This window comes from Cupressus sempervirens, chromosome 2, assembly GCF_028749045.1.
Source record: "Cupressus sempervirens isolate cs-2001-9-10 chromosome 2, ASM2874904v1, whole genome shotgun sequence".
NCBI classification, from domain to species: domain Eukaryota; kingdom Viridiplantae; phylum Streptophyta; class Pinopsida; order Cupressales; family Cupressaceae; genus Cupressus; species Cupressus sempervirens.
Window position 1 is genome coordinate 112082537 of NC_143119.1, and position 20959 is coordinate 112103495.

At 36.0% G+C, this 20959-nt stretch overlaps 1 protein-coding gene across 2 annotated transcripts in view; it reads left to right on the plus strand.

Annotated features, from left to right (window-relative positions):
- Positions 1–18692, plus strand: part of LOC149571276 (MAP3K epsilon protein kinase 1-like) — a 128284-nt gene extending 109592 nt beyond the window's left edge. For both annotated transcript variants that reach the window (XM_089812837.1, XM_089812836.1), the window contains exon 24: positions 18057–18692. In XM_089812837.1, the coding sequence (XP_089668963.1) occupies positions 18057–18233 (177 nt within the window). In that variant the 3' untranslated portion in view covers positions 18234–18692. The remainder of the gene's footprint in view (positions 1–18056) is intronic.
- Positions 18693–20959: the final 2267 nt, after the last annotated feature.

Consider the following 20959-nt stretch of genomic DNA (forward strand, 5'->3'; position numbering starts at 1 on the left):
ATAATAGTTAATATTGGCTTCAGCCTCTTACCGATTAAATTTATTTTTTGTACCCATCAAACACTTCTAAATCTCTATACGGTGGCAACCTTCCCAACATACTAAATTATTGGTTGCTATAATATTTTGGTGTCAATGCATAGGCAAACAATTTTTGAGGTGTTGTCATCTTGTTGCATTGTTCTACAACAATTGCTTGCAATTGTTTGAAATTGGTCTCCTAAAGGTCTTGCTCTTTATCATTTATGATTTTCATCTTCTCAAGCTTGGATTCGATGCTATCATACACTTAATAAGGCAACGCGTATCCATGATATTATTGCGAAGCAAGTTCATAATGGGCTTGGTGAAGCAAAGAGATACTATTAGAATATTGTAATGTTTCTTTAATGGTCCTCTTAATCTATAGTTTATTAAGTAGTCTCTATTTTCAGCTTTGGTTCACAATTGTCTCTTTTAGATCATTGTCACTGTAAATCTATATAAGGAGCTTTCATCTCCTTTGTTTAATACTTTAATACAACATCGATTTACCATAACATGGTATCAGAGCGGGTTGATGGAATTTTGTAAAATTTGCCACTTTTTAAAAGAAAATATCAAGCCTCTTTTGATCTAGAATTTTTGTGTAGAATTTCTTTTCGAGTTTTTAAAATGAAAATCATTAGAGGTATTTTGTGAAATTTTTAGTGGTTCGTCTTCGAAGAGTTTTGCTAAAAATCAGGAGCCTGGTTGATGGTTTTGATTGCATGATTTCTTGGTTTGAGCAAAAGTCTCTGAGCTTTTTGTAAGTTGCATGTTCTTGCATGTGTTGTTTTACCACGTGATGGGTTTTAATAAATTTTTCCTAAAAAGTTATCTGTTGGGTTTGAACTTCTTTTTCCTCAAAAGCTCTCTTGGGTTTTAATAAAATTATCCTAAAAATTAAAGCTTTGTAGTTTTTGATCTTCATCTTAGATTTTGTTGTTTGGTTTTGATTTATTTTTCACCTAAAAAATTGTCTTGTTTTTCTAGTTTTCTCTTAAACAATTGTGGCTTTTTGCTATTTGATTTTAGGTTGTAGTGCTCATCTGCAAAAGTTCTTGGTGAATCATCTTATAGTTGTTTTGGGGCATAGTGCTCATCTGCAAAAGGGTTTTGCGATTTTCCTCAAAATCATGGTTTCAGTTTCATCTTGGTGTCTCTAACTATATAGGAAGCTATGTTACCTGAGGACGTGTTTCCGACAAAAATTGACCCCGTCCCCATGTCCCCCCATCCCGGAAACTCAAAAACTTCTGGAAACCTTTCCCTTGGCTGTCCCATAAAATTAATGTTTCAGTTTTGATAATTTGTTTGATTTCCACTCTCATGTGAACTCTAAAGTTAAATTATTTAACACAAACATTATATGTTAAGGTTCTATAATTTATATAAGCATGCATTATTCATGTTTTTATATGAATATTTAAAATTTCCCTACTTTTTATATAGCTGTTCCAATTGCCGTCCCCTGCTTCGAGAAAAAAAATCCGTCCCGGAAACCCATTTCCCCAATCCCCATGTCCCCCCATCTCGGAAACCTGGGGTAACATAGATAGGAAGTAATACCTTTGTTACCCTCATCAAATTGGTTGGCTTCTTGGTCATTAGCATTTTGTAGATCTAGGGAGCACTCAGTAGCAACAGAATGTTCTGAAGAATTTGTGACCTAAAGACAATTGTTAGATGATGACCATTAAGTTTGATACAAAGCCAGTCTCAACAACCTATAATAGAAATTAGAGCAAAAAGAAAACTACAATTAAATAGAAACACACTTTAAAAAATAACACACATTACACAATCATATAATGAAAATGAGAAAATTCAAAATAGTAATTTTATTTTTTTAATTAAATTACCATAGTTGGAAAACTCGCCAAGCCCTCGAAAAGTTTAATCGGGAAAAACTCGGCGATTTTTAAAAGAAACTCGGGAAAACTTGAAAACTTAAAAAAACCGCTGAAATTTAATTAAAAATACATTTATTTTGCAAAATTTAACGAGAAGATGTATCTAATAAGTTAATTAAAGAGAATACAAAAGAAACAAGCAGAGTTTAGATATATATAAATGCACAATGTGTACAAAATTGCATTCTCATGTGGAATGCTCATGGCAGGAAGCAAAATAGTAAATAGTTCTTGGCATCAAACAATGCAGCCGAGTTTTTAGTAAAAACTCGCCGAGTAATCGGCGAGTTTTTTCCCAACAGCCGAGTTTTTATTCCTGCGAGTTTTTCTGGGATTTACTCGCCTAGCTTAAATACTCGGCGAGTGTTTAAAACTCGCCGAGTAATCTGCGAGTTTTCCATCTATGCAAATTACCACTTCAAGTTCAAGTCTACTTGCCTTCAATAACTTTACATGTGAGAATAATTTGAAAACTCCTTGAGTCATGTGGTGGCTTGTGACAAACAACTGAATTTGCTTAGTCTTTACATACACATTTGTTGTCTACCCAATTTTGTTCTCAATCTTTTGTAGCATAAGATTGAGTAAGTGCACCACACAAAGTGTTTAGAAGATATGTTAATATTGCTTTTCAACTAGCAAACTAGTTGCTTTACAATTCTTTGTGTTGTTTGTTATGACTTGGACAACATTTCTAGGTCTCGCTGACTCGATGGTAGAGATGAGAATATTAGAAATAAATTGTCTATCTTATTCTTCTCCCTCACAATTCACAGATTTCAAAATCATTGCCCATTTATGGGACACCACTATGACATTGCCCATTTGCATATATGCATCTTGCTATATCTTGGTCGACAATGTCTTGACTTTAGTTTTGAACTGAATTTTCCAAAGATTCTTTTGCGTGGAATGGGTGCTTGAGTTTCAGTTTCAGGCTCAACCAGGGCCATATTAAAGGGTTGGTCTTCTAATCACAATATTTGAAGATGGTGGCTGTGTAGTGGTCATATTTTGTCTACTTGCTTTTCTCTTATTGTAGACTTAACTCAGTTATGATGATGTTATATGCTGGTTATCACAAAGGGACTCATGTTTATTTAATCTCCAACTTCAATCACCTAGACATCAAATGGCAAAGGGATAAGGGTTTAGAACATTCTATCTAACTCTAAGAATGTAAGACAATGTTGTTTATGGGGTGAGCCTCTAATTAGTCCTTCCCTTGTCATGCTAACTAGGCATACGAGAGCAGTATGTTGTAAGGATGTGGGAATAATTTTTCATTGTCAATACTCATTCAAATACCCTATAAAGCCACATACTAAATGAACATTTCCAATAGAAGTTAAATACTTGCAATTTAGGCCCAAACTAACCCTGTATTGCTACTTACAAATCAAGAAGTACCAAAAGGTATGGACACTAGCTTCACCACTAACCATCATTCAACAATATCTTCCATTCAACTACTTATATTTCAACTCAACATGAAATACAATTCTATTCCAAATGAGGAAATGAAGAGACATTGCAATACAACAAAGCAACTCAAACAATCCACCATGAAGACTAACAATGAATTTAGGACACTGGTAGTATCGTAGCAATACCAAAAGGTATTGGACACCGGCTTCACCACTAACCATCATTCAACAATATCTTCCATTCAACTACTTATATTTCTATTCAACATGAAATACAATCCTATTCCAAATGAGGAAATGAAGAGACATTGCAATACAACAAAGCAACATAAATAATCCACCATGAAGACTAACAATGAATTGGGGACACTGGCAGTATCATAGCAATAGTTTCCAAAGTCTCTCCCTTTACAAATGAGAGGAATGAGGTTTATACTTGCCCCCCCCGTTCCACTGTCCTCGCCTCTCCCAAGGCGGTTTAACTATGGGAAAAGTTGATTTAATAAGGTGTTTTACATATTTGAGGTATGGTATATTTTGGACTATTTGACTAGCCAAACTATTAATTCACTTAGGAATTTTGTCCCAAATGACTACAACTTGCCCCGGTGAAACCTTAACCTTGACACTCACTACTTGCAATTGCAACTTGACATCTTGACCGCTCCTTAAGTCTTGAAGTTTTGAATTGTCACCTCAATTGCAAAATCTAACAACTAAGAGTGAAAAGAGGGGGTCCCCATTTGAAATGAGGTAATGGTGTGAAAACTTCACAATAGACACTTAGTCTTGCTAATCCTCTCGGTTTTCAAAACATATACACATGAAAGAGATTTCTATTCCTATAATTCATAATATTGGTTATCTAACTATGTAGTAATTGTTTGTAATTATTGTTTGTCATCTTTTGATAATTATAAGCATTAAGTAGTTATAAGCATTGGTTGTTTAATAGTTGTATTCCTCTTGGCAACTATTAAGTTTTTATTATGTATTGTGTATCGCCAGGGAAAGTAGGATGATTTACTTGGAACAACTCCTATTTGAATCAAAACAATTAGAGTAAGAAAATTCTAGGCGCTAGGTTTGCATCAAAATAGAACTATGGCAACCGGTAGTGGAGAAAAGCTGAAATTGACCAAGTTTATAGACAATGGGTTGGATGATCTTGTGAACCATTGTATGACTTGTGAAATAGTCTGGACAACAAATGGGCTAAATGATAAAACAATTTTCCTACGATCTTTTCCAACTTCTTGTGAGATGTAGCGATTGATTGGTGCACAAAAAATGACCAAGGCTTCAGAACTACAGGGAGAGATTATCGAAGGCCTTCGAAGAAAAGTTTTAATTGCTTCGTGATGATAATGAAATAGCAGTAAAAAATCACACCGCAAAACAAGGTAATCATGAAAATGTACGAGCTTATAATCATAGGTTTGAAGAATTGCTGTTACAATGGGAAATGCAACCAACCTAACAGTCTAAAAAGGTGATGGTTTATTGAAGGTTTAGTTTTGTCATTATGAAAAAAATGAAGATAGTACCACTGTCATCCTATTTTGAAGCTTACAATTGGGCGATGGACATAGTAAGTGAAGATAAAGTGTGCTCATACTATAAAAGAAAATACAAGAAGATGGAAGTCTTGATGATGATAATGACATTGAACTGGGAATGGTATAAGCACTTTGAAGAGACATTCTCCAAACTATGAATGAATTGAAGGTGGAGAAGAAACCAACAAAGAAATTAACAAACCTTGGTGTACTAAGTGCAAAGTTCAGGGACACACAAATGCTACTTGTCCTAGAAAGATGTTTTCTGAGATTTTCCAAGTTATGGATCATTAAATAGAGGGGGTGCCCATATAATTTGAAGACTGGAAGTAAACATTACTCTTCCCTCAGTAATTGTTGATCAACAAAGCAACATAATGCATCTCCTGGTGATTACCAAAATCAGCAAGAGTGCAAAACCAAAGCTTCCAAAGGATGCCTTACCATCTAGTGTGGGTAATGTAGAGAATGGGTACACTTTGCGAAATATTGGCAGAACAAGCAAGGCATTGAAATTATTGTGCAAATGATGCACCCAAGTGACAATGAAGACATTCAGTGCCCAAAATAAAGGGTATTAATGTGTTAGCACACAAAAGGTAATTGTCCTAAAAAGATGTGGGATTTTCCAAGTTATGTGTCATTCAATGTCATGTCCCTTCTCAATGTGCAATTCCTAATTCGTTTAACAAGGCTGTAGTATGTTTGTTCTCCATACTTAGCGATTTTCCTGAGTTTGAAAAGTCTTGATTCAATAAGTGGTGGGACTGAATTCACTTAAGTGGCTTCCTGATTTTCAGTCACAACTTGGGGCCAAGTCAAATTAGATACTTTCATATTTTCCTTAGTTTGTGGACTAGCTTGAGGGATATTCTTTTCCTTATTACTATTCGCAAGTTAGGGTTGAAGCGTTGAGGGCTATATTTGTACAATAGAAGGAAATGATTGAGGATTTTTTATTGTCTTTGGTTTGCTGCCTGAACTCTATGCTAAGGACGTGAACCTGAGCATCAAGTCATGGATGCTGCCCCAAGCAAACAGTTTCAGCTGCTGCATGCACGCTTCAACAGTGTAGGTTGTATACAGAAGTGGGTTTCAGTTTCAGTATCATAGTCTGCCATTGTTGATTGTTACAAAAGTATTTGTAAGGGTGTCAGAGGTATTTTCGATCAGGCATAGCTGCTATTAACAATGAAGGGTTTGACACCAGATTTTGTTATTCCTCAACTGCCCATAAGAATCAAATATAAATGTTTTGAATACCTTACTTCTTTAATCGACAGTTTATGCATATCTGATTTAATTTGTAAGGTTCTGATTTATTTCTGAAAAAAGATCATTCCAGGCTTATTTAATCTATTTTTCTGATTAAAATGTTTCAAGTTGACAGGATTTTCAATATAATACCCTAGCTGGTTGATTTGTTCAATAAAGGACGGCCCATACAATTTGAAGACTAGACATACACAAGTACACATAAGGAGTGTCTACTCCATCAAATCCACATCATGCATCTTTAGTTGATTATCAAAATCAATGAAGAGGGTAAAACCAAATATGACACAACTCCAAAAGATGACCTATCATATAGTGCCGAGTATCAGCAATGCAGCTAATAGAGACACTTCACAAAAATTGTCAGAACAAGCAAGAAACAATGCAATTAGTGTGCAAATTGTATGGAGCAAGCGACCATGAAGTTATTGATGCCCAAAGAAAAAGGATATTAATATGGTAGATGTGGAGAAACAAGACAAGGTGGTTCTATAAATCACTATGTCACAAATGATATGACATGGCACAACTCGTCTTATAATGAGCAATTTCCTCTCTCTTGTTCTTTGACGAGAAGAGATGTTGGCTTGAGCCGGATCAATGACTCACTTTCATTTTGAAGCGCATGTGTGAAGGATGGGATCTCCTACTTGGTTGGGTGGGCATCCTGGCTGGGTGTATCTAGATCCTCGTATGGGGAAGGGACGAATCTGAGAAGCCAAAGAAAAAGAACAAGCAATTCCAAATGAATGAAGAACTTCCAATGCAATTTTCAGTACCCACTTGTAGTCAGAGTCAGGCAACATAGTACCAATCAAGGTGTTAGACTATCGTCAAAGCATGCTAGGATTTAGAGTGACAATTGCGAACATCGTTGGTGATGATCAAACCCAAAGACAAGAATTTTTAAGTGCATACATGATGGTAGAACTATCACACCAAAGAGAGAAAACCATCAACTTGATGTTGCTGACAGTGAACTAAAACTTGTTATTGTACAAACACAGATCACGAGGAAGAATTCAATGGACACCATTTTCAATGAGGGATAGACAGTTAATGAACTACCAAAGGATATTTGGAAATGCCTTGTGAAGCCAACCCTAAGGTCATTGACATTCCAACTAGTAGGTGTCAGCTAACACAAAATCAAGCTGTTGTAGACATTGATGGCCCTAAAGTTAACAATTGGTGCTGAACAATTCTTGCTGAAATTTGTAGTCATTCTGTTGTAGAAGATAGCATATGATGCATTGTTGGAGAGAGGATGCTTGATAGAAAGCAAAGTCAATCGCAATAGGGAAAAAAATACAAGCTCTATTGAAAACAACGGTTGGAAGTATGCAATTGATATAGAGATCCAAGCTGTGAGTGAGAAAATAGCTTCCTCAGATATGTTAAATTTTGACTTTGGAGATGAATAGATGGAGAGCCAAGGATCGATAGAACTGAATGATGAAGATATTTTAGAGTTATAATCATGCTCTAAAGATGACACTTATAATCATGCTCAAAAGATGACATAAATTCTCTCTGTGGCCTATTTCAGCAAATTGAGAATAATGATGTATTTCCATCAACATATAATTTTCTTGAAGCTGCACTTATTACTTATTAGTGATCAACAACCGATGAAAGAATGCAAAATTTCAAATGCTACGTCTTGTAGGGCTAAGAGCAATGGCAAAAAAGAAAAATAGAAAATAAAGAAATCTTGGAAGGTTATAAGAGAGATGGCAGTAAACTATAAAAGCATCACTTGGCTGAAGGGATATGTGACAAAGCCACCTGATACTTCTTATGTCTGACTGCCTTTACCTTCTCTCATTATATGAGAACCTTGGTATAGTACCAAGCAACATCCTAATCATATTGTATGATGAAAATTTGGTTCCCTTGTGTTGCAATTTCCCTGCATCACTAGGCAGCAACAACCATTCATAATTGTACAACCTCATCCTCAGATTGTATGCCATTAACCTTGGCACACTATATGATGGGCAGTGGTTCTTGCTAACCGCATACACCAATACCACTATATCGCACACCACTTTTTTTTCATTTTACAATGGTCTTCCCTTCATACCATAAGCGGGTCTTCATCTTGTAGCATATAATGAGGTTATTCACCTCATTGTGTCATAATACATGCCAATCTTCATAATGTCTAGGGTTATGTTTGATAATATTGTTTATCTGATTATGTATTAGTTTGTATTTTGTGTTTGTCATCTTTGTGTGGTCATAAGCGTTTGGTTGGCTGCATTGCTCATCTTGGTCACTGTCGGATTACTTAAATAGATTGTGCCAATAAGCTACAGTTACAAGAGTTGGACTCAGCACGTAGATTTAATTGGGTGTTGTAAGCTCAAGAATCACCCTAGTGTGTTTCAACTTCAAATGAGAATTGGCAGAAATGAGAAAACTGACTTTTAAACATAAAAATTCTTCAAAGTTATGAGGATAATTAGAATATCTTCACTTTGACCAAATAAACAAAATATCTGCTAAAAAATACTTCATGTGAGTAAGATTTTTATTTGTAGCTTCAGTTGGATTGAATTGATCTAGAGTCGATCTCTAATGGTTATTGGTTAAACATTATTGCATTATATATATATATATATATATTGCTGGTAATTATGTCTAATGATTATTAACTCACCATAACCAATATTGATTAACATAGAGGCATGTCTCTTCAGGCATGTCTCTTCATGAGACATGTCTGTTCTACTCCAATATATATGCATTTGGATCTGCACTTGGAACACACAGAAATATAGGCAGTGTTTAGTACATTTGCAGAGATCCTTACACTTAACATGGTATCAGAGCAGCAGGCTGCAAATGTGTAAAATAGAAGAAATGCAATCACGAGGAAGGAGGAAGGCAGCAAATTAACATAAGTTGCAGGACCCACAGTGGCAGAATCACAATCGATCCTTGACAATAACCGAAGACAAAAGGAAGAGTTTGAGCAGTTTCTAGTGAATGACAACCATCAAATATTTTGAACTATTTGATATGTTCACTGTTGGGGATCAGACTGGCATCTCCATCCATTAATTTTGTCATAGAAGAAGAACCAACAATTACTCAGGAGGCTGCATAAGACTGTATAAACAATCATCGATGTCTCTAGGAGAGAGATGGGATTGAGGGGACTTAAGACCACATTATCGTAGAGATTGGGAAGTAAGTATAAAATGAACCAAGATATGATATGTAGAAACATTCCGTAAGTACTATGAATAATTAAACTCGTTGTGTTGGCCAAGTATATATAATCATTGTACATGCATTTTTAAGACTAATTGCATCAGGAGCCCAAAAGCGTGTAATAGATAGTAAATAAATAGTGCTATTGCTGATAATCATTGGAGAAAAAGAATTGTACGTCTTGTGCACTCTATTTCTCCTAACTGCAACCTCCAGAAACCTGAAATGGCATGTCACCTGGTGGTGATTCATATTTTCCACTGAAATAGACGATCGACTGTATTTAAACATCTGGACAACATTACGTTTCCTGTGCAGGGTATGAGTTTGAACCACAAGGATGATGTGCAAATTGTCATCGACATCAGGGAGGAACAAGTTTTACTGATGAGTGAAGCAATGATCAATCAATGTAATTTTAATTTTTTTTTTGAAATCGGAACATGGGGTTACACATAAATAATCACCACGGGGTCAGTTACCATCGAAATCTACTTTCTAGTTACTAAAGGTGGATACCAAGGGTAACAATGGTTTGAAGAAAAGAACTTGCAACCGTAATTAGCATACTGGAAGGAAATGGAGCCACCAAACTATAATGGCTTCACATTGTTCAGGAGACAGTCATGGAAGTCCAAATGCTTCAACAATTTGGGATTTAATATTCTCTGTCTTATTGCTTATTATTATAATTTGTTTTGCTTTCTTCTTCATTCCTGCTGTAAAATTAACACAGGAAATCTTCATCCATACCAGAAGAAAAACAATTGTATGCTGGTTCACTTTGCATCAGCGTTAAATCAAACTTACAAGAACTCTGGTCTGAAATTTCAAATTCAAACATTACATTGCACACTCCTATTTTTTCCAAGTGAAACATATTCAAATCATTGTCATTCACATCATGCATGAACATTCAAATTCTTTCTCAAAGGTACAATATATTTCAATATTGAAATTGCAATCCAAATTCATGCAAACAGCTTCAAGGATTGGCATAAACAAACATGAAAGTGAACTCTCCAAAATATGAGTACTGAAGCATTCTTAATAAGCAGCGGTGACTACGTGTTTGTCAAAACAAAGCCCAATTTCCAATCTTTTCATTGCACCAATATTCTCAGATCTATCATCTTCAATTATTATCATACCATGAAAGCAATCTGAATAAACAAAAAGAACAATCATGCCCTACAAGCATATCATTCAACTTATCCCTATCCGTATCTTTGACTTCAACATCTGAAGGCACCTTTGGATCAGTGATATCTTCCATGGAAACTTTCATTGATTGCGATCAACATTATGATTATGTACATTTGAATCAACAAATAATGAAAATGCTCCATCAAGCATTCTCATATCATCTTGATACACAATGAATGGTTCTATATAAACATCAATCAAATAATTTGGAGCAGCAAAGTGGCAATCAGCAAAATTGTCTTCATGAGTGAAAATAAGACGTAGAAACTCAGCATCATCCCATTAATCATTAGCCCATTGCTCACTGTCATCATCATAGGTTTTAAATGCTTCTAAATGTGTTTCATACAAGCTACTTTGAACACTCGGGCAGCAAGTACCACTATCTACATCACTTGGTGAAGTCACATAAGCAAAATTATAGACTTGATCCCAATTCATATTTTATGGGCCCTATTTATCTTTCATTGCCTTGTGCAATCAAGCTGAAATCAAGGGTGAGCATAACTGAAGTTGGGCGATATATTTTATATTTGTACCTTGGTTATGTCTTTTGTGTTGACAAATTGGTGCAGGTGTTACAAAGACCCGTGCAAAGTGAAATTAATCAAGAGATGATCCAAGTCATTCTTATAGCTACATGGAAATCTAGACAAGAGTGATTAAAAGAGTTATCATATTCTATTAGCAGTAAATTATGAATAAAGTTTGGAGTGATCTACTGGCATTGACAAAATAGCTAAGAAATTTTCCATACTTGAATATGATGCAAATTGTTCGAAAATATAAGAGTGGGAACTTCACATTGTGGGGGTGGAATGATAAACAATGTTCCATTCCCATTTGAACCATCTTTAGAGGGGAGATGTTTCATTTATGTGCAAAGTATTTATTATTCTCAAGTATTGCATTTATCTATTCATTATAGTCTCTCTCTTATTTTAATTTCTATATGTACTATATGAGCTATTTCACTTGATCTTTTCCTTTGTATCTAAAAATGATCTTGTAGGAAAAGAAGAATGACATTTAGGCATATTGTGCAAACTGAATCTCATGATAGTAGCTCCATAGAAGTTGTGATCTAGAACTCATTAGTCACCTGATGATCAAGCTGGATAAAGCAACGTAGGAGCTCAGAAGATTAATACTCAGAGTGAGTTTGAAAAATACATGGGTGTCACTTCATGATTTTGATGGGCCTACCCCTGTTTACATCTTGAGGAAATAACGACTTATCACTAGAAAGTCAGAGGAAATAACGACTTCACTATAAAGTCAAAATATTGATATCAGATTCAGGGCGAGTTCGACAGGCATCCTTGGGCGAAGAGATCTTCTAATGGAGTAACTAGAGTACTTGACTTCCCAAGATCATTGTTCAGAGGGAGAAATTTTGAAGTGTGATCCCGTGTTATTGATCTATTCTCTATAAGGGAGAAGTTCGAAGTGAAATTCTTTGTAATGTACTCTCCTTTGTGAGAGAGAAGTCTGAGGTGAAAGTCCTTGTTCCATCATTTGACTTGGTTCATGGTGGTTACTATTTTGGATATGTGGATTATGTCATGAAAGATGACGATCTTTCATTGATATTGATATTTGTAGGGTAGCTATTGAAAGGTGACATATCAGGATACACTACAATAAGTTGCTGTCCTAGAATGCTGGAAGTCATGATAACGGATGTATCATGATTAGACCACATTAAGTTGTCTCGGAGTGGCGGATATCAACATATTTGTCATGATAGAGTTCATGACATTCTGATTACTTGTTATCTGATTGACTTAATTAAGTTGTTGTCCCGGACCACCGGAAATCATATAACTTATTCTCTTGATAGACATCACTTGTCTGATATCAGTGCACATATCAAGTGAATATCACTAAAGCAATGAAACATAAATGATTCAGTCCACTCTCACTAAGAGGGAGTGTTAAAGTTGCAGCTTCAGTCAGATTGAATTGATCTAGAGTCAATCTTTATGGTTATTGGTTAAACATTATTGCATTATATATATATATATATATATATATATATATATATATATATATATATATATATATATTGCTGTTAATTATATGTCTAATTATTATTAACTCACCATAAACAATATTGATTAGCATAGAGACATGTCTCTTCTACTCCTATATATATGCATTTGGATCTGCACTTAGAACACACAGATAAATAGGCAGTGTTTAGTACATTTGTAGAGATACTTTCACTTAACAAATACTTGGACTTGCACTTAGATTTTGCAAATTGAAAAATCAATAATAAAATTCTTTTATGGATTGCTTGGGGATGCATTATATGACTCCAATTTTATATTTCCTCTTTTTCAGTGGACCTTAGTACAAGACTGGGACTTGGCTGTATCTTAATACATAAAAAACCTATGAAATAAAGAGAGATTCTAAGGATTAGAACTTTTACTATGCATGCATCAATAATTCAACTTTTATGACATAATAAACTTAACAATTACAAGCTAGTTTGAAGTATATATAAATCAAATAAGCATAAAAGTGGATTTGAATTTTGAAACAGTTTTTTAAAAAGCAATAATCTCAAAAATGTTTAGGTGTACAAAACTCATGGATTATGATTCACATCATCAAAAACTGAAAACCATAACTAGGAGTCATGAAATATGATTGATAGGAGCCTTTCACTTGGTTTATGACTCCTACTACCGCAGTGCAAGGGACTATGGGTTTCTCTTGGGTGAAGTCAAAGCGAACTAGTTTGGACCTCAATGAACTTATGGAGAATCCATTTGTTGAATTTACATTCTAGATGATTCATTCCCCTTATTGTGATAGGCACCTGCTTTTGATTTTGTGCAACACCCTCCATCTAGTTAGAACTCTTGCTGCTTCTACTCAAAATCTACATAAGAATTCATTTTAAATTTGAATATATTGAGTATTGCATTGTAACGGAAAATTCTTACATGTATATAATGTGTGTGTGTATACACGCGCGCACATATATAATTCCTATGCTGGTGTATATGTTGAGTAGTGTGTGGTAAGGACAAATGTTACTATTTGAATTTGATACTGTTTGTAATTATATGTTACAGCAAATGATCATAATAAGGCATGATCAAGCCTGCCCCAAGTTTCCAGGAAGAGAGCATGGCTTTTCAGAATGCTAATTTGTAAAGCCAATTTTGGGATTGCAAAGGGGATGGCAATATAAAAATAAACTAAAATTTATAAGAACATTTTAAATATTCATACAAAAACATGGATAAAGCATGCACATATACATTATAGAACCTTAATATATAAGGAGTCAAATTCTTATGCCAAATTAGTCGAATAAAAAAATGTTTATAGAAATTTATTGTCAACATATAGAATTTATAGGGACTACCCCTTGGAATCCCTTATCCCCAGGTTGTCCCGGAAAATGGATGCTCGAAACAAAACCTGGGTAACTCTGGGTATGAGTTTTGTTATTCTGCAGAAAATCTGGAAAACAAATATTCACACACCAATTTTCATTGAAAGATACATGTTCGCTCATGCAGCAGCAGTCTGGAAGAAAAAACAGTCGTGGCAAATCCCATGCATCTGTGAAGTCAAAATAATTGTTATTGTGCGGCTTGAAAAAAAATAATGTAAAGATTGCAGGCATAGAACTTACTGACAATGCCATTATGTGGATAGGTGAATTTGGCTATATGAAACTCCAAAGAAATCATATTTGTACTCACACAAAATCAGGGGAAAATAGTCAAAAACAGTGATTAACACTTTTTTCATGGAAGAATCATGAATTTAACCTTTGCACAATTAATCTACATTTTCACAGTTTTCTGCCAAATTTATGCTTCTTTGATCTGTGAGAACATTGGGAAACAAAGTTACAGAAATCAAGATAAACATGCCCATTTGTATTCTTGTTCTTGTATCTGCCTGCTTGTTTTTGATTAAAGAAAACAGGTTTTAATGGGGCCCTGAAACCCTTACACTACAAAAGTAAAACATTTATAGAACGCTTAAAGTATCAGTCAAACTAAAAGCAACATGCTGAAACAACCCCCCACAAGGAAAATAAATAAACCTAATAAAAACAGGGGAGCAAGACAAAAAACCAGGAGAGGCCCAAAAGCTAGGAAGGCCGCTCAGGTTATTTCTCTGAGTATTTTCGCAGCACAAATTTCCAGCTCAGACATTCTTCTAGCCACCTCCTTCATGTTAGACAGATCTTTATCAGGTTCTTGGATATCCTTCTTCTTTGTGCTGGACCTGGTTCTCTTCCTCGAGCCATCCTCCGGAGACCTATCTTTGGTGCTGGTAGGAGAAAGATCATCCTCTTTGCTGGGCCTGTGTTCTTCAATTATGTTAATGAGCACCTTTATGTTTTCATTAGCCTCTTTGAGGATGTTGTAGCTTTGCTCAGCAATATTTTGCATAGAGCTCTCCATGGTTTGTACCTTGCTCTTCACTTCCTCCACTCTGTTATCCATTTCCTTTTCCTCCTCTGTTTTCCTGTTCTGCAAGCTGTAATTCTCCCTCTCCAAACTGCTCACTTTGTATTTGAGCTCGTGAATTTCGTGGAAAATCCATTTAGTAGTTCGATAGCTATCCAATGCACTGTTTTTAGTGTTGTTGAGCACATCCATTTGAGGATTTTCCTTAGTGGTGTCACTTAAAATCACAAGGACTGGGTCAATCAGCTTTTCCATTTGAATTTTGCCCTCTTTATTCTCCTTGACCATAGTTCTAATCATTTCTCTATTGATCCCCATCCTTGTAGAGACGTTATCAAAATTCCTCCACACCACATTCCTATCTTTGCCTGTGATCATGCATTTGTAATGGCTGGAGCCCAATTCCACATAATCCTACTCATGCTCTTCCCCACACCCCTGTTTCTTATCCCCCTCAACACTATCCTTCCCCACCTCCTCATTACCCTCATCGGGTTCGAAGACTCTCCCTCGTTTCCTACCCCTGAAGGTCTTGTCCTCATATTCCTCCTCTTTGTTGGCCGGCATTTTAATGGTGATGTTTCTCTTGCCTCCCATCCTCTTTATGACCTCTGCTTCTCTAAGATAGGTCTCCTACTCCCCATCAGTGTTGTCGCCCTTCGTGTCCATGCCCTTCGCCCTTTTATTGTAGTCCCTATCAGAAGTAATGTCAAAGCCCTGTTTAGGTTCGTTAATTATTTTTTTCTCCTTTCTCTCCATTTTGCTACTTTTTTTTTTTCAATATTTGATGTGGGGTAGCTTCCTCCTTCGATTCTGAGTGCATCTCTTGGCTGTCCTCCGTGTCTGAAGGTGTATAGTCCTCTTCCGACTCATCCGAATCATCTCTACCCTTCTTCCCTACCTTCCTATTCTTAATTTGTTTCCCCATAGACCTAGCCTTAAAAAAATTCGTAGATTAACAGCAAGAGCCCCTCATGGAAGGTTGGATTACTTGAGCGCTTCTCCTTATAGTCGTTAATGTTATCATTCATAGACGAGTAAAGGTAGAAAGGAATAGAAATCTTTGCCCCATACCTGAAATCTTTGAGAAGCACGAAATGGTGAGTGCAGAGGCGGTCGAATCTCGTGTCGAGGGAAATGTACTTGATTATAAGCCTCAACACAAACCCCTACAGCGGCTTAATGGAGCTCGATAGGTAGTAGGTACCTTTCTTCACTAAGGCCTTCTTTTCCTCCAAATCTTTGGTGAATTCAACCACATCCTACCCAGAAATTTTTCTATCTCTGTAGAATTTCTTCCCCATGATGGGAGTACCAGTGACCTTAGAGATAACATCCTCAGTCACCATGAAATTCGCACCATCAATCTTAACAATCCCCTCATTCCAGCTCTTAACCATGCTTCGCGTAACAGAGGGTTTCCACCCATGAAGCTATTCAATGAAATTGTAACTTTTCCTTTTTTCAAAATACTCCACACCTTAGAGCGTTTGCGCCACTTTTGAGCTTCGTCCTCAAGTTTCCTCCTATGTCTTTCCCCCACCATTATTTCTTCCTCTTTGCAAGCTTTCCTTCTGGTATTGATACTCTTCAAAGCCAGATTATCGTTGGCATTGGCCGTTTTCGTGAAACTTCTGTTCACATAGTGTACTTTATGCCCAAAACCACTCCTCAAAGTGAGACAATGGATATTATTGATGTGAAAAGTACAATTGCTTTCGTCCTTACACATCATATTTCTGTACATTTCCCATAACTCAAACTATCATAATGTGCCTTTTATGATTCCCAATCTACCTAGGATCCTTTCCTTTTCAACCAGTTCAATAATATCTGGTGGAAAAGTATGCCCGTCCATCCACTTTGCCACTTCATTGTTCTTGACTGCCCAGTTGGCCAACCTGTCAGCCACTTAGTTGGCTTTCCTATATTGGTGAGCCACATAAGTTTTATTAAAAGTCTTAAGGTGATGAATGCGGTCTTCAATGATATTCGTGATCATCCACGTTGGCTCATTCATCTCATTAAGACAATCTATAATATTCTTTGAGTCTCCTTCCAGCCAAATATTTTTTACTCCCATGTCCTGAGCTAGTTTGATTGTTTGATGAGCCGCAATCGCCTCCGCATAATGGTTAGTTTGTACGCCCAGAGGAGCAGATACAGCGGCAATCCCTTTACCATGTGCATTTCTGATGATACCTCCCACCCTTGCCATTCCCGGGTTGCCTTTGGCCACCCCATCAAAGTTTGTTTTGTGCCAACCCTCAGGCGGGAGAGTCCATCTGCAATCTTTCCTCTTATTAGTATCCATACCCTTTGTGCTGAGAAAGGGGTTGGGACCTTTAATAGTAGAGTAGTTTTCTAACAAAGCGTTAAGGCTTTTGTGGAAGACAACTTTAGCAATCAAACTTACTGCCTGCTTGTTACTAAAATGAGCAATCAAACTTACAACAACAATCAGCTGAACACGAAACTTTTCTTTATAGCTTACAATGATTTAGTAACATATTCTATGTTGTCATTTTTTTCTTTAACAATCTCTTCTAAAGTGGCATATCTAATTTTAACCATAAGTTTTGGATGGATCCTTCTCCAGGATGTAAATTGTTAAACATATATTGTTGTCAAAATTGGAGAGTAGAGTATATTGTGCCCTTTTATTTACATGAAATTTTTTCTGGTTTGAGTGAATCAGTTGATTGGTTGTTCATTTGCACTCACAGGCTTCTATTCAAGGCTATACTGAGGAACTCTGCAATTGAAGTGAATTTATTAGTGTTAAGAATTACAAACATTTTCTTATAACAATTTAATATTGATAATTAAAAACAAGTATGCTTGATAAGTAGGAGATATTTTACACAGCAAGTCAAATTGTGATATTACTGTCAGGATTCAACTGTGTAGTTATTGAGAAAAATTCATTGACCCATTGTGATAAGAATGCTTGCTTAATTCTGCATTGTATGTTTGTTGCAGGCTGTCTATGAGCATCATCCTCGGCCTAAGCAACTTATAGTTGAGAATGCTTTGCCGCTTAAGCTACAAAGCCTTATTGAAGAACGGAGGGATGGAGAGCGCTCTGGTGGCCAGGTGCTTGTAAAACAAATGGCAACTGCCTTGCTAAAGGCTCTCCACATTAACACTGTTCTGTAATGAAATTATGATGCCTCATGTGATACTTGAGGGAAAGTTGTGTGGTCTTGTATTATGTATCCATTTTTTGTGTAGGTTGTTTATGAACAGTTATAATGATTTTTTTTGTAGGTATGGAATCATATAGGTAATGATTCACCATCTTTGTTGTAGAAAGCCCCTGTAAAATGGAAGCATAATGTGTATACTTTAGAAGGTATGTGTATAATTGGAAAAACAGGTATATGTATTGATGTAATATAAAAAGTTGTTCTCGAGTGCTTTCAGGTTAATGGAAGCTTAGCACTCTTTTAAAGTGAGGCAATATAGGGTTCCTTTTGCCAGATTTGGTATTCCCCCATTTACTGGGATTTCATGAAACAGCGAGACTAACCTTGGAGATATGCCATCTCTGACATAAACACTCACAACTGACCGCTTGAGCATATCAAAAACAGTGTCAATTATTTTTTTTGTTAAGCGGTTATGCTTGTTTGAGTGGCTTTGCTTGAATTTTAATTTTCTCTGTGTTCCCAGTCATTTAAAATATTTTCATCTGGAAAGTATACGCTTCACTAAATGTTGACAAGATTAATGTGCACATGCACATGCGCGCTAATAATACGGTTTTATTACAAAGACATTGTGGATAGCAGTAGGATTTTAAATGTATGGTTTGCCAAGACGGACAGCCTATGATAATGGTCATAGATGTGACAGTTACAAGCTGTCAAATCTTTTCGATGGAGGTAATATATCAGTGGTGATAAATATAGACAATTAATTCGAGAATTCTGAGTGTCTTCAGAATTGTATTGGGGGGGGGGATAACAATCTTTCATAAAGAGCCAATTCAGATGCCAGTGTCATTATCATTTACAAGATGAATAGTTATTATTACCAATAGTAGCTAATAGATTCTGAATGATTAAGACCCTGCAAGATTTTCATGTCACAGATCTTGGATGTGAGATCTGCCTGTAGTACTGCTATGTGATTTCAAAAGAATAGTTCAAAATAAAATATTCACAATATGTAAAGATTCATGGTGAGGGGATAGAATCTACTTGCAATTGGAACCCATGCTTACAAAACCTCTGAATCATGCAATTGGAACCCAGAATTACTGTTTTGGACTTTCGTGTTTTTAGAAGAGATTGTTTGTGAATTGACGAGTTTTTTAATTTGATGAAATTTAATGTAAGTTGGGTATAAGGTGTTTTATGAATTTGATTGATATAATTTAATATAACAATAGCTGAAGACTCAGAGAGACGCGACTGGTATAGAAGCATAGCCAAAAAAGCATTCATCCAAAGACGTATTCTGAAAGAGAGTTGGAATCAAGTTACATAAGACCCTCGTTTTTTTGTCGTAAACTAAGAGGTTCAAGTAATTAATTGGATCTACCTTCAGGCGTATGAAGGGAATAGCAATAGCTTTCGTTATGGAGAAAATTGACAAATTCTTGTAGTGAATAAAGTTATCAAGAAAACTATATTTGCAAAACTAAAGATACAATCTGTAAATAATCGTTAAGCCTGATAAGAAAACATCCTCCATTAGGTATTTAACATTTTCCATCCAGGTAGAATGTATTTGTCTTTGCTATTGCAACTGAGAACTACAGTTGTTAACATGGAACTGTTCATTAAGTGTCATTCGTTCAAGAGAGTGCAATGTTAACTGTGGTCATGATGTCAAATGTCCAATTTGTATGCAAACAATAAATTTGTCATGAAGTTTGTGAACCAAAATATTGCAATTTGGTACAAAATACATTTACACTAGGTTATTTTTACTTCTAAAATTAAGCTGCTAATGGCAATCACCATTAACTCCATCTCCTAATGAAAATGCTTTTTTATGAAGGAAATCAATAACATACTCATTTGAATCTATTGTATGAAGTCTCCAATACTTTTGAATTTGTTAAATTTTTTGAGTAGCAACTTATATTTTATTTTGAATAGATGTAAAAAAATGTCTCCTGCTCACGATGCCTTTCAAAACGCGGATGCTCCTGCCCATCATCCTCCTGCTGCTGCGTTTGGGGGTGCTGTTCATGAGAAGTCCTTTGCCCATGCTGCTGTGTCTCCTGGTGGGTCTTCTGGGCTATCTCAGACAACCCTTATCGGGTCTCAGGTTGCTACGGGGAGGTCTGTGATCTCCTATGCAGATGTCGTTGCATTTGAGGCATGTCTTGGTGGTCATGCCTATATTGGGAGAGAGGAGCTTCATTCGGTTGTGCCTATCTCCGTATGTAGCCCTATTGTGATTAATCTTGATTAAGAAACTATTGATGAGATTTCCAAAAATGTGAAGGATTACTCTTCTTCTGTTGCTATTTTTCGTTTTAGGGTTTCTGACCCTTTCTTTTGCATTTACATGATTGGATTTCCAAACATTGGGAACCAATCATAACTGATACAGTTCAGATTTATCTTGTGGCAAGGGTATTTTTTATTATGAAATTTGCAAATGCAAGAAAACCATTTTGTGTAATAGTTGTTTGTCTTGGGAGGAGCAATTCCCCCTAATGGCCAAACCTTGGTACTAGGGATTTGATCAGGCTACTGAATCCTTTAATAACATACCTTTATGGGTAAGATTGCCGAATCTTCCCTTTCACTTTTGGCTGGATTTAGTCTTGGAGTCTGTGGGGGAGGCCATATGGGATTTCCAGACGGTTGATACGAAGTCTTTTGATATTTTTAAGACAATGTATGCTCACATTCTTGTGGAGG